Here is a 15,949-nt window from a genome sequence, read left to right on the forward strand (position 1 = left end):
GGTGAGGAATGCACCAGCGTGTCTCGCACCAGTCTCGTCTCCACGAAGCCCTTACGACCTCCAGGGCTCTCTTTCAATTCCTTTACGGCGAACCTTCTTCAAGAGACGGCGACCGGGTATGCCGTCCAAAGAACGGATTTCCTACTTCTACGATGGTAATTTCCCTCCCATTCTTTGTCTCTCACCTCCACGAACAATCGCTTGATTGCCGGATAGAAAAATGGAACCCTAATTGGTTTCTATTGCAATGGTTTCTCCACGGATTGATCCGACCTAATCTGATGCATTTTCCTTCCTAAACGAATTGTTCTGAATATTTTTACTAATGAATTAGGTTTCGGATTTTGCTATTGCCGCCAGTGTTTTCTTCACTCGTTGCTGGATGGATATCCTTGCAAATAGGAGGAATTGATAAAGTATTATGATATAGCATTATTAAGATTTTTCATTAAAAAACCAGTATTAATAGTCACTTCACTATTTGGTTGAGCCCACCTTGAGCCTCCTTTGCTTTTCTGAATCATCTTCTTTTGATACAATCCCCAACCTTCGTGATATTATCCTTTACAAAATGGCATTAGATTTATTATTGAGTTTCTCTTTTAAAATATTATTTTATTATTATTTTCCTTTTCAAAATATTTAAAATAGGTTATTAGATCTATTATACATTCTTATATGTCTATATATAATCATTATGTAATGATAAGCAATGGAGTAATACAATTAATTAATCAAATTCCTTTGATTATTGGAGGTTGATCTCCTCAAAGTGATTATCACTAAAAGACGATCCCCTTGAAGTGATTTCTCTCTCATCCTTTGTTTGTTTCCTACGAGATAGGAGGCGGGTTCCTATCAATTTGGTATTAGAGAGAGGCTCCTTACGACTACCAATTCATAATATTCCTCAGAGATCTTAAATCTCTCGGTTATACCTTTTTTTTTGAAAAGAATTGTTTTTCTTTTTTTTTATTTGTTTATTTCTATCATATATTTTTTGTTTATTTTTGTATTAAAAACTTCGTCCATGACCATGGTCAGTCCCAAGCCCGAATAAAGGAGAGTTGCGTTAGGTTGCTAGCTAGCGTTAAAACTATTACAAATGTTCAATGAATGAATCCATTAAACTATTGTGCTAATGCTAGACTGTAACGTCTTGGTGAGGACTGCTATATCTCTAGAACTATGGTATAGTGCTAAATATGCAAGAGTTTGCATTGCAAGGTCCGACTGTAACTTATCGGCAAGGACCGCTACAACTTCCTAAGAACTTGGGTATAATGTTAAATAAGCAAGAGTTCTCATACCATAAGTTAGATAAGAACAAATATGATAGAAAAACTAATAGTTTAAGATTTGGAACATGGAACATAAGAACCTAGTAGATACGATGATTAGGAGAAGAATTAATATTTTGTGTACAAAAGATAAAATGGGTAGGCGGAAAGGTAAATATGATAGAGAACTCGAGTTTTAAGTTATAGTACACAGGAAAGAGTAAAGTAAGAAATGGAGTGGGTATTGTTGTAGATAGTTCGTTAAAAGATGAAGTTGTAGGCGTAGTTAAAAAAAAGAATAGAATTATAGTCCTTAATATAATAATGACGACAGAAACAATGAACATAATTAGCATATATGCATCGCAAGGAGGATTAGATGAAGCTACCAAATTAAGATTTTGGGACGACTTAAGAAGTATTACAAAATATTTCGCCAAATGAAATGATTTTAATAGGAGGGAATTTAAATGAGCATATCAGAGTGAAAAATGAGGAATATGAGAGGGTACAGTGGTTATGGGTTGGGAATGAGAAATGAAAAAGGGAAAATTATATTAGATTTTATAATAGTATATGACTTTATATTATCTAATACATTTTTTAAGAAAAGAGAACACTTAGTCACATTCAAAAGTGGGAATAATAAATCGCAAATTGACTTTCTTTTGATTAGGAAGAAAGATAGAAAGATTTGTAAAGATTGTAAGGTCATGAAAAAATTTAACTATCCAACATAACTTAGTAGTGTTGGATATACGCCTCAAATATAGTATCGATAGAAAGAAAATATATATAACTCCTAGAATTAAGTGGTGGAAGTTAAAGGATGGGAAACAAAATATTGTAAAGAGAAGGTAGGAGTACAAGTATTAGATGAAATATATGATGACTCTAATACGACTTGGGATAAGATGATATCAAAGTTGAAAATAGTTGCTAAGAGTGTACTCAATGAGTCAAAGGGACATGCACCACTAAGTAAGAAATCTTAGTGGTGGAATGAGAAAGTATAAGAGAAAGTTAAGGAAAAACGAATAACTTATAAGAAATTATATATTTGTAAGAACAAGGAAAACTTAAAAAAATATACAATAGTGAAAAAAGAGGCTAAGAAAGTAGTTAATGAAGTAAAAAAATAAAACTTTTGAATGATTATATCAAAAATTGGATATAAACGAAGGGGAAAGAGACATTTATAGAATAACAAGGGAAAGAAAGGAAAACAAGAGATCTTATCCAAATAAAATGTATTAAAGATGCATGTAATAGGGTACTAATAAACGATGGAGAAATAAAAGAGTGGTAGAAGAGATATTTTCATCAATTTTTTAATGAAAATTTAGGTGACCAACTTAACTTAGATAATTTAAGTAGATTAAATGAGTATAATTTTTATCGTAGAATTCAAACTTCAGAAGTAGAACAAACTTTAAATAGGATGCACAATGAAAAAACTGTTGGACTAGATGATATTCCGATAAAGATATGGAAGTGCCTAGGGAAATAATGTATTGAATGATTTGCAAAATTATTTAACATGATATTGAAAACGAATAAAATGCCTGATCAATGAGGGTAAGTACTCTAGTTCCCTTATATAAGAATAAGGGAGACGTATAAAATTGTGTAAACTATAGGAGTATTAAATTAATGAGTCATACCATGAAATTTTGAAAAAAAGTAATAGAAAAAAGATTAAGGAAGGAGACTATAGTAACCGAAATCAATTTTGGTTCATGCCTAGAAGGTCGACAATAAAAGCTATACATCTTCTTAGACAATTAATTGAAAAATATCAGGAGTAAAAACAAGATCTACACATGATATTCATTGATTTAGAAAAAGCTTAGGATAAAGTCCCAAGAAAATTATATGAAGAATTCTAGAAAATAGATGTGTTAATGTAATATATATTAAACTAATTAAGGATATGTACGAGGATGTAATGACTAGAGTAAAGACTTCAGACAGAGTAACTGAAGCATTTCGAATAAAGATAGAGTTACATCAAGGATCAACTCTAAGTCCTTATCTTTTTATATTAATTATGGACGAACTCACTGCACATATTCAAGATATAGTATCGTGGTCCAGGTTGTTTTCAGATGATATTATTTTGGTAGATGAAACATGTGAAGGAGTAAATGTTAAACTAGAATCTTGGCGGGAAACACTAGAAAGGAAAGATTTTAGGTTTAGTAGAATAAAAACAGAATATATGGAATTTAAGTTTACAATATTAGACGTAATGAGACAATTGATAAGATAGGAGATGACGAGTTGTCCGAAATTGATAGTTTTAAATATTTAGGATCATTTTTGCAAAATGATGGAGGGATTGAGAAAGATGTCTTATATATAATATAAGTAGGATGGTTGAAATAGAGGAGAGCGTCGAGTGTTTTATGTGACCGTAAAGTACTTACAAAACTTAAAAGAAAGTTCTACAAAATCGTAGTTAGATCTGCTATGTTATATAGAGCTGAATGCTGGGTATGATTCAAGCACATGAGCAAAAGATGAGAGTTGCAAAGACGAGGATGTTAAGGTGAATGTGTGAATATACTAGAATGGACAGAATAAGAAATGAAAGCATTAGAGAGAAAGTCGAAATTGCATCTATTGATGGAAAACTCTGAGAGACATGTTTAAGATGTTATAAGCGTGTACTTAGACGACCAATAAATACTCTAGTTAGATGATATGAAACTATGTCAAACACACATATCAAACGAGAAAGCGGAAGACTAAAAAAGACTTGGTTAACAACAATAAAACAAGATAAAATTTATTTAAGTATAGTTGATATAGTAAGAAATAAAGCTCAATGACGTAACATGATCCATATAGTCGACCCCACCTAGTGGGATAAGGCTTGGTTAATTCTAATACAATGGTTGGAAGATTTCATGTAACAACAAACTAAACATGATCCTATGAAGATGAATTGTCTTATTGGATAAGTAGAGACCCTGCTAAATTGTTTTCGAGAAAACCTACATGGCATGCCAAATCGAGGTGTTGATAACTTTTCTGCATCTGAAAGGTGATGCTCTATCAATTATTCAAGTCATGCTATAGATCTGCATCATGGGAGGTGCATCATGGGAGAAGTTTGTAGACGGATTTCATCCCTTAAGAGTATGACAATGCATATGGAGATGTAGATAGGGAGTTCCAAGATTTAGAACATCACGACAATAGTAGAATATCATAATTTCTTTCTCTAACTCTTGAACTAAACTCATGGTTGGTCAAAGTGAAAATTGTTAAATACTTTTATTGAAGGATTTCACCCTAACATTCAAAAAGAAGTTAAGATGTACTATCCTCAAAGAAATAAAAACTAGCACTGAAGTCCTCACTGTGTGCAAGGGAATATTGATGGTTGAATCATTAGAGAATTCAAAGGAAGAAGATGATCTCAATGAAGTTGAAATATGAGAACATGTGAATGATGTACAAGATAACACTATGACAATATCAATTCATGCCTTAGAAGGGTTACAAACTCTATAAACAATGAAGGTAAAAGGATTCACTGAACAATAACAAGATAGCTATAAAAGTGATTCATATGAAGATCTAAACCTTTTGACCGTGATAAGAAGAATTCATCTATCACAATCATTGCGACATTGATAATTGAAGTCACTGCATCTACAACAATCTCTACTTCCATCATCCAAGAGAACAAAGTAATAATACCTTGTCGATAACATCATACATGGCAAGGAGTATTCTTTCATCATAACTTGATGAGGACTCGGCGCAAGGCTAAGCGAACCAAAAGAAAGTATTGGCATGCTCATAAACTTTCAAAAGCCCAACATAATGCACCTTGTGATCAAAGAAAATTTTTGAACTTAAGAAAGACTCATAAAAGGTTATTTGTCTTTCATCAAAAGGGCGTCTCAATTAGTCCGCTATAAGAAGGCATTTTATGCAAATCATCAAAAGAAATTGAGGACAAGGTTAGTTTGAAGGACTGTGGAATGCTATGACCCTCAAATAGATATATTAAAATAACCCTTCAAGATATTATCTTTTAGAACAGGTCTTTAGGTGTATTATTAATTTCCTCTTCCAAAATATTATTATTTAGAATAAGTCATTAGATTTATTATTTTTTCCCTTTTAAAATATTAAAATAGGTCAATTTTTTATATTGACAAGGCATTCTTATATGTCTATATATAGAGACTTTATGTATCCTTTAGAGGCAAGCAATAAAGCAATGCAATTAATTAATCAAATTCTTTTGCTTATTGGAGGTTGATCCCCTTGAAGTGATCATCACTGGAGGTCCATCTCTTTGAAGCAGTCATCTATACCGCCTTTCAACCTTTGTTATGTTTTCCTACATGATAGGATGCGAGTTCTTATCATCTTTGGATATTTAATTTGTACTAGTCTCAACTCTCAACATTTATCAACTCATAAGATTTTCATGGTCTCTACTTGTCCATCAAGATTTATAAATGTATCCTGTGACTAGATAGAGCACCAATTGCTTGACATCATGCAATTTAATCTGCCAAGAAACTTGTCCAGTCATTCACGTGTTAAGTGTTGGACTTCTGTACTCTTTAGCCATCTAAAAATTATTCCTGGTGATTTTTTAAGCTACTTATTGGTTTATATGCATTGAATTTGCAGGGGATGTTGGGAATGTTTATTTTGGGCCTAATCACCCAATGAAACCACACCGCCTATGTATGACCCACCATCTTGTGCTCTCATATGGTCTTTACAAGAAGATGGAGATATATGTTAGTCATATTATTCCTTTTCTAGATTTATGGATTCTTCCAGACACATTTTTTAGTTAAAGATTCCTTTCATCTTTGCAGCGACCACACAAGGCATACCCAGTGGAGCTGGCACAATTTCATTCAACAGATTACGTGGAATTTTTGCACCGAATAAGTCCTAACACACAAAATTTGTTTGCTGACGAGTTAGCTAGATGTATGGACAGGAAGAGGTTCATTTGTTTGTTTGCTTATTCTACACAATGGATGTACCTTATGCTTCTCATTTCTTGCAAGAGTCTTGGTTTTTTCATGCCTTCTACTTCTTGTAACATGAATTGTAGTTTTTTGGTTTGTTGATTATTAAGGATAAAAATATATAAATTGGTTCTTCTCCTAACAACTAAGAGCTTATATCGACATGATATTCGAGCAACAGATCGAGTTCAATCATTGATCTCTTTCTTAATGGCTAGAGTTTTGGAGATAGCGGTTAGCAAGTCAATGTTAACCATCCACAATTTGCAACATTGTGGCACTTCCTTGTTCTTTACTTTATTGTCATCGCTAAATTATGTTTGTTCAAACTATTGTGGTCAGCTATGCATTTTTACAATATTGTAATTGAAAATTGATATTGTTGACCTATTAGCTCAAAAAACTTTGGATCTTCCAACATAATGTCATATATCCTTATTCCTTAGCAGCCTCCATTCTCGAAAAACTTGTTGAAGTTCTTCTATTGTAGATTTTGAGCTCTATATTGTTCTACCTTTTGTGAATTTAAAGCAACCTTTCTTTGAGAAATTTGATGGACTATCTATTTAGGTTTAAGTTTGGTGGATATTTCCATGGGATATTGTATGCAAATCTGTCTCTTTGCTTAGCACTCTCAAATGCTTAAATGCTACCTTTTCCTTCTCTTGTTAATAATAATACACGAGTATTTTTCAAGCAAATTCAACTTTGCAAGGGTGACTATGAATCATTCTGAAAATGGATACTGAATTATTATCTAATCATCAAGCGTTTTTATTTAAATTAGTGAATTAAAATTGATGCATTAATTAGACAATGCGAAACTATGATAAATATGCACATTAAACGAGAAAGAGGAAGTTAGTCATAATAAAATAAGATAAAATTTTTTAGTATAGATGATGATATACTAGGGAATAGAACCAATTGACGTAAAAGGATCCATATAGCCGATCCCATATAGTGGGATAAGGCTTGTTAGCTTCATTTCTTAACATCTATTTACTATAGTACACTGAACTAGCATACGTTTTATCTTCTTTGTACAGTAGACTTGGTAGAGTCTTGCACTGCACTTGATGATTACGATATTTATGAAAATTGAAGTTATGGCATCTAACTTTTCAAGTATTGTGCAAGTGTTAGCTAAAAGGAAACTTTCGAATACACTGGTATTAGCCAATTTATACATACAAAAAGTTAGTATAACAAAGATAGGAGTGCTAAGTTGGATGCCCAATTAAGAAAAAAATATATACTAATATGGAGTAGCAATTAAGTGTAGTTTATATGGATAATAAATTGAAAATAGATTAATATTGGTTAGTCATCATCATTGATGATCATTAAAATTTATAATTAGACAAGTTGGACTAATTAAAATTGTAAGTGTGCCCGTAGAGGGAGATCAAAGTGAACTCTTTTTTAACACAATTAAGACTTAAAGACTTGGATATTAATAGTGGTATAATTTTACAAAGTTCAATTGGAACTTGCAGTTGGTTAGCTTTTTGTTGTATGGTTATCAGTTTATTTTTTTTATTTTTTGGTTTGTTAGTACATGATACTCACAACTAAAAATAATGTCAACCAAAAATTGTTTGTTTTCTTCTAATTTTTCTCCTTTCTATGCTGACCAATCAATTGAATAAACTAAACCCCTACTGTCTAATCATAGGTCTGTATAGATCTCTTCTCATGAAATCACTAATTACTATTTTATTTATTTATATCAATTGATCCTTGTTTGTTTAATGTTTCAAATTAATGTTGAAAATCTGCTACTTATATATTTTCCCTTTCAGATAATCTTGGAGAAGATTGCCCTGTCTTTGAAAATCTTTTCGAATTCTGTCAAATATATGCTGGTGGCACGATTGGTAATATTAATTTTCTTTATCTTATTTGTATACTTAATTTCAGTTTACTAGCTTAATCTGTATTGTAGATGCTGCAAGAAGGCTAAACCATCAGCTATGTGATATTGCTATAAATTGGGCTGGTGGTTTACATCATGCAAAAAAGTCTTCTGCATCAGGCTTCTGCTATATTAATGACTTGGTTTTGGGGATCCTGGAACTTCTTAAATATCATGCTCGAGTTCTTTATATTGATATAGATGTTCATCATGGCGACGGCGTCGAAGAAGCTTTCTATTTCACAGACAGGCAACATGTTTATTTGACTTGTCAATTCAATAGCTAGAGGATAACTTCATTGCCATTAAGAATCTATTTCCTTCAATTATATTCTAATAAAATGTTTTTTTGTTACATAAAGTAATTTATATAGCTTGTGTAGAGTGGACAACAAAAAGATATTAACAATTTACATTGAAAATAGGGTAATGACCGTCAGTTTCCATAAATATGGTGACATCTTCTTTCCAGGAACCGGTGATGTTAAAGTAATTATTCTTACTTCTCTTGTTGATTTCATTGTACAGTAGGTGTAATCTTGTCAGCTAATTTTGTGTTTGTTTGTCATTGCATGATGTCATGCATTATTGTCATTCATTATCTTGTTGTAATTGTTTTCTTGTTTGGTGTTATTATTTGTTACACCTTGAGATATGAGTTTTACATCTCTCAGCCTGGAATAATATTTTACATTATAACTTTCTCTAAAATTGGTATATGTACTTGAGTTTAATCTGGTTTACTCTATTATAGTTAGAGGCACTTAAAAGGAAAATAAATGTTGTAGAAGAGAAAAGGTGGGTTCAATTGGAGCAAACAAATGTCTTCATTCAGATGTTAGGTGGAAGGACATTAGCTTTTTTTTCGGTTATGCTGTACCTTTGTATAATGATTATGCCATTAAGAATAATTAGTTGCTTTAAACTTTCCATAACTGTTCAATCCCAAACGTTCTCTATAGTGATAATATATTTAGTAAGGATCATCTTGCATTCATGGATGTTTCAGGATTTAAAAATTGATTTATCAGAGTTGTGAATGCTGAGAGTTGACAAAATTGTGATGCTTATTTGAAATGTTTAAATAATGTGCACTTAGGTGGGGTAAAAAAGTGTAGCCTAGATAATAAAATGAATGAAAATAGGTTGAGATGTTAAGTTTAGACCATCATATTTTCCATATTTAGACAAGTTTATCCATCAGAATTGGAGTATGGGGAAAGGAAGAAAAATCATCTTAAAATGGCATAAGCTTTATGCTATTATAATTGCCAGTCTTATGTCATGCTCATTAACAGTCAAGATACAATCGTTTGTTCCGAATATTGTTGTACTACTATTCTGATTCTACATGGAGTTTTTTCCTCCACTGTGCTTTAATTAAGCATACGTTTGTGTGTTTGATTTTTTTTTCTTGATCATTTTATGCTGATTTATGATTTATAGGATATTGAGATTATATGGATATATTGAATGAAGGATATAGGTGAAAAGGAAGGAAAATATTATGCCATTAATGTCCCACTCAAGGATGGAATAGATGATGCTAGTTTTACTCGGCTTTTTAAAACGGTAAGAAATGATCTAGCAAGTAAAGTACAGAAGGCTATATCTACAGATTTTTATCTTCCTTTTTAATAGACTATCTTCTTGGACGGTTATATTTTGTAGATTATTTCCAAGGTTGTTGAAACATATCTGCCAGGTGTTATTGTTCTCCAATGTGGAGCTGATTCACTTGCTGGTGATCGCTTGGGCTGTTTTAACCTCTCCATTGAAGGTGTTTATCTCCTGTCTTTTAGTGTTTTAGTCGTGTTATCTTATAATGCATCTATGACATGTGAGCTAAAATATGATCATAGTTTCCAGGGTCTCAATATTGGGTCATCTTTTGCATTGTTTGAAGAATTTTTCATAATAAATTTCCATATTTCAGGTTTTGTTTCAGGAGGAAAGTACAAACAATTAGTTTTAAATATTATCCTAACAAATAGTTTGTCATATTGTTTTCTATAAGTTTCTTTGATATTTTGACTATTCATTTAGTGTTTGTTAACAGGACATTCAGAATGTGTAAGATTTGTGAAGAAATTCAATCTGCCACTGTTGGTAAGGATCTGTGCTACTTGTTTATTTCTGACTTGTTTAAGGTATCATATGCATGTCTCTTCTGAAGGTTACTGGTGGTGGAGGATACACTAAAGAAAATGTTGCTCGCTGCTGGACTGTCGAAACTGGTGTTTTGCTAGATACAGAGCTCCCAAATGGTATAATACAAAATAACTGGAAATTAATGTCATAGTTTGTCTCCACCTGTGGGTTATCAAGTCATGAATTTTTGAAGTAAATTGTACTTCAGGTGAAGATGTTGATCTTATATGTGAACTGGGTAGTAAAGAAATCTATGTAACATCGTCCATGTTGTTTGCCCTTCTTTACTCAGTACTGCACATGCACTTTTAACTTTGTCATCTACTTGTTGCTAGTTTCTGTTTACTTGATACTAACTTTCCAAAATAAGAAACTGTCTGCTAATAATTTTTTTTGGCTTGCAGAAATCCCAGATAATGATTATATCAAGTATTTTGCTCCAGACTTCACTTTGAAAATTCCCAATGGCAACATGGTAGGTGCTGTTAGTATAATCTTGCTGTGAATTCTAATCAATTCGCATAGGTTGTTTTCTACCAGTAGTATACAATTAAATTTTTATTTCATTTAGTTGGACCTCAAATATTTTGTTAAAACCATTGACCAAATACAACAGATCAGAACTGTTTATATACACATTAATTTTTAACATTTATAGGTGCTGTAATTTGTACTAAAAGAAGTCCCAGGAAAATTTTCACTTATCTCTTTATTTAATGTTTTGTGACAGGAGAACTTGAATAGTAAGTCATATCTTGGCACAATCAGGTTTCAGGTTCTAGAATGTTTGCGGTCTATACAACATGCTCCTGGTGTCCAAATGCAAGAGGTTAGTTCAACTTGTGTAATTTTTGCGGTTTTGGAATAACCATTATCTAACTTCTATTTAATTTAAATGATCATATTGTTTTCCGTGTGTTAGAAATTTTATATTGTAATTAAGAATTCCACTTGTCTTAGTTTATTTTGTTTTTATGATGTATCACACTTTAAGATGTTAAACACCCATTTTCTGTACGTGTATATGGTGTAAAACCATTTGGCATATTGACTGGAGGATCTCTTATTAGTAGCAATTTCTGGGCAACATGGATCAGTTCATTTAATCACTTATTTGAGGTTTTTAGATGTGGAATAATGACCTTTCTTCTCTACTTCTAAATGATTAGAACATTTTCCATCTCAGATTCTGTCTTTTGGTTTAGGTTATTATTTTGAATTTATTTACCCCTATTGTCATTTTCTGTTTCTTTTCAGTTAATTCATCAGGAAGATAATAGATTTCTGTATAAGCACAGTAGACCTTAAATGAGAGATTGTTAGTCTCTGAGTTAATGATGCCATAACCATCAGTTTGTAAATATATGGACCATTAATTATGCAAAACTTTTCACAGGTTTAATGCTAAGTGTTCATGTGGCTCCTGTTGCAGGTGGTCTGTTCACCAAGGAGAAAGTCTTATAGTCTAAGTGGACTGGACCCTTGTTAGCACCCAGCGAAAATTGTTTGGCCAAGTGGCCTAATGACTTACAACAATTTACAACAAGTAAACAAAGTGTTACAATCGAATGTGAGGTGCTACAATCGGATGTTAGAAATTGCGCCACATCTGGCACTTTGCTTGTTTGTTGTAAAATATTGTAAGCCACCACTTAGGCCCTGTGTCAATGAGGGTTCAGTCTAAGCCACCACTTAGGCTGCAGAGTCGTTTTTTAAAGAAGCTAAGTCCCTAACAAGCAAAGATGAATGGACCCACTACAGGAGCTGCATGGGCACTAAGTGTTAGGCCCATGACAAGTGATATCATGATATCAAAGCCAAGTCCAACTATATCTCATTTTTCTTTAGGAAGAACCTCAAACATTTGGAAAGTTATACTTACTGGAGGGTAGTCTATTCTTGTAAGAAGATATTCATTAATTTTCCTACAATATCATCAAATCTATCACACCCCCTATCAATGAATTCCTAAGGTCTGTGTCTTCACAAGTTCTCACACATTTCATTTTTGTCTTTTATCTGTCAGTGTGTCACCATAGTGAATAAGAATTCAAACAGTGACTAGTCATTAGCTTTTTCCTAAACAATTAATGAGTAATTATCCAAATAGGGCTCTTAACAGTGGGTTATGCCTAAATCAGGTCCCTATGTTCAAAGATATCCAAATCAGGCCTCTCTTATTTTCTGGACCACATTACCACTTGCTGTTTCATCAGACAGTTTAATTTCTTTGAATCAAGTATATTGGCTAAAAATCTTGAGTGGTTGAAAAATAAATTGGGAGAAATTTTTAAAAAGTAGGAATCAAATGTTCATTTAATTATATATTTTTTTAATAAAGAAGTTGAGTTAATTTCAACGGATAAATTTGTTTGCCAAATTTCAATTAACTAGGTGAATTTTTACTTGATCAATCTGGAGGCTTTATTCATATATTTAATCATTTGGAACCTGAATTGAGCAGAAATATTAATGAATACAATTCATCTTGCAGATTCCCCCAGATTTTTATATCCCTGATATCGATGAGGATGAGCAAAATCCTGATGAAAGAGTAAACCGTAAGTGCTGCTTGGATAGGATTAGCTATTGATTTGACGTTTGCAATGCCACATCAATGATGTTGGTGTTGTGTTCTCTTATCCATTCATTGATCTAGCTAAGCTACAAAATTTTTCTTATCCTGCTATTGTTATTATTTACATGCACTCTTTCCCCTCATTAGCCTAATTTTATATTAATCATCACTGGGTAATACTGAAATTGCTCTAATTTTAACTATTATTGTTATTCTACAAAGGAATGTCCGAGGCCTACTTCGCCAAAGTGATATTCTTTAGTCCAAATAGTTTTTGATGTGAAATGTCATCTTTTACGCTACATGAATACACTTTGCTTGTCAAAGTTCTCTGACAATTACTTGCTTATTAAACTGACATGACTTTGAAATTTAATGCAGAGCATGCACAGGATAAGCAAATTCAGCGAGATGATGAATATTACGATGGCGACAATGATAATGATCATAACATGGACGATGGCCCTTGAATGTTTTTGTGGTCCTTCCATCATGTTGTATAGCGTGTCCTTTTCAATTTAGAAACAGGTGTTTTATCTACATTTTATGTAGTGTCCTCAGTTTAATTCATATTTTTAATTACTCAGCGGTTGGCAATTTTCTGAAGTGTGCGCCGTGTCTTGTATTTACTTGTGAGGTTGACCTTCTGCCATAACAGACAGACTGACATTCTAAACTTGTGAATCAATTATTTCGATCACAGTATTGGCACAACTGTGGAGTCCCTACTCTGGTTTCACAATCGCTTTTGTTAGCGCTGATAGGTAGACATGGCAAAGAAAGCCTTTCTCCGTTCCACGTTTGATTATGAAATTCTGCTTCCTGGGAAGGAAGTCGGGATGCTGCAGGGCATGCTTTTAGTCGTCTTGTTTTGAAGCGTCAGTGTTATGTGTACTTGGAAGGCCGTGTTAACTTTTTGTTTTGAATGGGCATATTGTAACATTTCTATGTAGCTATGTTGCAAAACTCGGAAAGAGAATTTAGAAGATACTATTCCTTTGACAGTAAGGGGACGCTTGGTTTGCGGAAGGGAATGAGAATAGGAATGGGGAGTTTTGAATCCATGGGATCCACTATTTCCATTCCCTCCATTTTACTCGATAATGATCCAATCTTATATTTGGGAGTTTGAATCCATGGGACCTATCATTAATATCCCAAATCAAACACTAACTTTTAATTCCATTCTCATTCCTCACTTTCATTCTTTCCAATCAAGCACTCCCTAATTATTTTGACAGAAGTTTGACGAATAAAGTTATAATTGGTAGTAACACTAACCGTGTAATTGAGTCCTATAGATTGTCATAGTTAATTCATGTAAGGGTGTTGTTGTTAATAGATTTGAAGTCGATTCTTGAAAGGTGTGGAATGTGCCCTATTGATTGTTTGAATTCTCTTTGCATATGCCGTTATTGTTTAATGAAATTTTACGTGATTTATTTCCCTTTCAGACAGTGGGAGGTATTTTGGAGAGGCTTAATGAAGTCTTACGTGATTTATTTCCTTTTCAGACAGTGGAAGATATTTTGGAGACGCGGTTGAGGTGATAATTTCATCTTTTGAGACTAATATACTGCGGTAATTCTATTCTAATCTTAATGAACTATTTGGTAAGCCAACGTCTCTCCCAACTTGTATATCCTCGAGCTGCTTTAATTTCTTATGTGGAGCATTTCAAATGGTCACCCTTTCGTGATCCAGAACTAAGTTACACGTTAGATACAATTAAAAGAGGAAGGCGAGTTTTTTTTTTTCCGCAATAAAAAGATTTCACTGGCGTCAATGTTTTAAGTATTTGTACTTAAAAAAATTCATCTTTAAAGTTTCAGCATTTTATCAAATTGTGCACTTTAAGATGTTGAGTATTTTAATTGTCTACAATTTTGTATTTCTTAAAGAATGTGTTTTATCATCCAAAAGCTGCTCGAACACCTCTCACGGATCGCTTCCGTGTTGAACCCTACGTTGTTTGAAGTTAAATCTCTCTCTCTCAAACCTTGAACTGTTGAATCTCTCTCTCAAACCACGTGGAAGAAGTCGAGGTGTTGAAAGTTGAATTGTTGCACAAAACATCATACCACCCATTACTCTTCTCGTTTCACCCATAATCAAGATTTCTTTTCTATATTATTTCTTGTAGTGCCAACGACTTCTTGAGTTGTTAAATGTGTCTAATGGTTGGTAAAACCCGAAATTCTTCTTTGTAGTACTTAGGTTTTTCAACAAACAATCCATCTGACAGTGGTAAAACTCTTGGTTTCATATCTACAACATCCATAATTTCTTAAAGTAAATTCTCAATGTATCTAACTAATGAATGTGCGTCTACGTATCTTCTCTGCAACCTCAATCTCTAGATAATGTCTTGTCAGTATATATGGCTTTGATGTCTGAATTGATGGGAACGATAGGCTCCACGTGGCAGCAAAGCAGACATGGGGCGTGATCCCAACTTGCCCATATCGCTTCTCCATTTTTCATGATCTCCATAGGTGTCTGTCTCTGTCACACGAATAAAAGTTCAGGTTTCTCTTTTCATTCAACTATGAGTACTATAATGATTTAAGCATTGGAGGGGCCTCGTCAGTAACTCTTGACGAACCCTTTGATGCATATTATTCCTTACAAGCCAATCACATAGAAAGAAGGAAGTCTTTTCAATAATCTCAAAATGATAATTTATCAAATAATGCATTTAAATATTTAAATTTATTAAAAGATGTATGTTATTTTACTATTTATCAAAAGACCATCTTTTTAAGTATAATTTCCTTTTTACCTTCTTGATAATCTGATTTTTTCTATCGTTTTTCTTTTCTCTATCATTTTTCTCTCTATTCTCTTTTTTACAGACATGCATAACATATGAATAATATTACATCAGATTTAATCAATTTTTAATAACATTTTAATACATTTGAAAAAGTCAAAATAAACAATGAATAACATATTTGAACTACTTGTAATTTCAGAAATCCACTAGAACTGAAATGAGAGTAATCGG

General features: G+C 32.8%; 1 protein-coding gene across 2 annotated transcripts; it reads left to right on the forward strand.

Annotated features, from left to right (window-relative positions):
* Positions 1–18: 18 nt before the first annotated feature.
* Positions 19–13,656, forward strand: LOC122041057 (histone deacetylase 9). Of its 2 annotated transcripts, XM_042600599.1 has the most exons (14): positions 19–155; positions 5,943–6,055; positions 6,137–6,254; positions 8,101–8,175; positions 8,244–8,463; positions 8,639–8,702; positions 9,693–9,785; positions 9,885–9,993; positions 10,273–10,322; positions 10,390–10,480; positions 10,769–10,839; positions 11,095–11,193; positions 12,859–12,925; positions 13,324–13,656. In XM_042600599.1, the coding sequence occupies exons 1-14, from the start codon at positions 119–121 to the stop codon at positions 13,410–13,412; spliced, it is 1,296 nt and encodes a 431-aa protein (XP_042456533.1). In that variant the 5' UTR covers positions 19–118; the 3' UTR covers positions 13,413–13,656. The 2 variants fall into 2 exon arrangements, with proteins under 2 accessions (XP_042456533.1, XP_042456534.1); XM_042600600.1 differs by lacking the exons at positions 19–155; positions 5,943–6,055; positions 6,137–6,254; positions 8,101–8,175; positions 8,244–8,463 and having other exon boundaries at positions 9,660–9,785.
* The last annotated feature ends 2,293 nt before the right edge of the window (positions 13,657–15,949 follow it).

The sequence above is a fragment of the Zingiber officinale genome, chromosome 2A (genome assembly GCF_018446385.1).
Source record: "Zingiber officinale cultivar Zhangliang chromosome 2A, Zo_v1.1, whole genome shotgun sequence".
Classification (NCBI taxonomy): Eukaryota; Viridiplantae; Streptophyta; class Magnoliopsida; order Zingiberales; family Zingiberaceae; genus Zingiber; species Zingiber officinale.

Coding starts and splice junctions, on each gene's coding strand:
- LOC122041057 (XM_042600599.1), top strand. CDS start 119: ATGCCGTCCAAAGAACGGATTTCCTACTTCTACGATG. Junction 10,323..10,389: donor AATTCAATCTGCCACTGTTG/GTAAGGATCTGT, acceptor TCTCTTCTGAAG/GTTACTGGTGGTGGAGGATA. Junction 10,481..10,768: donor AGATACAGAGCTCCCAAATG/GTATAATACAAA, acceptor TTTGGCTTGCAG/AAATCCCAGATAATGATTAT.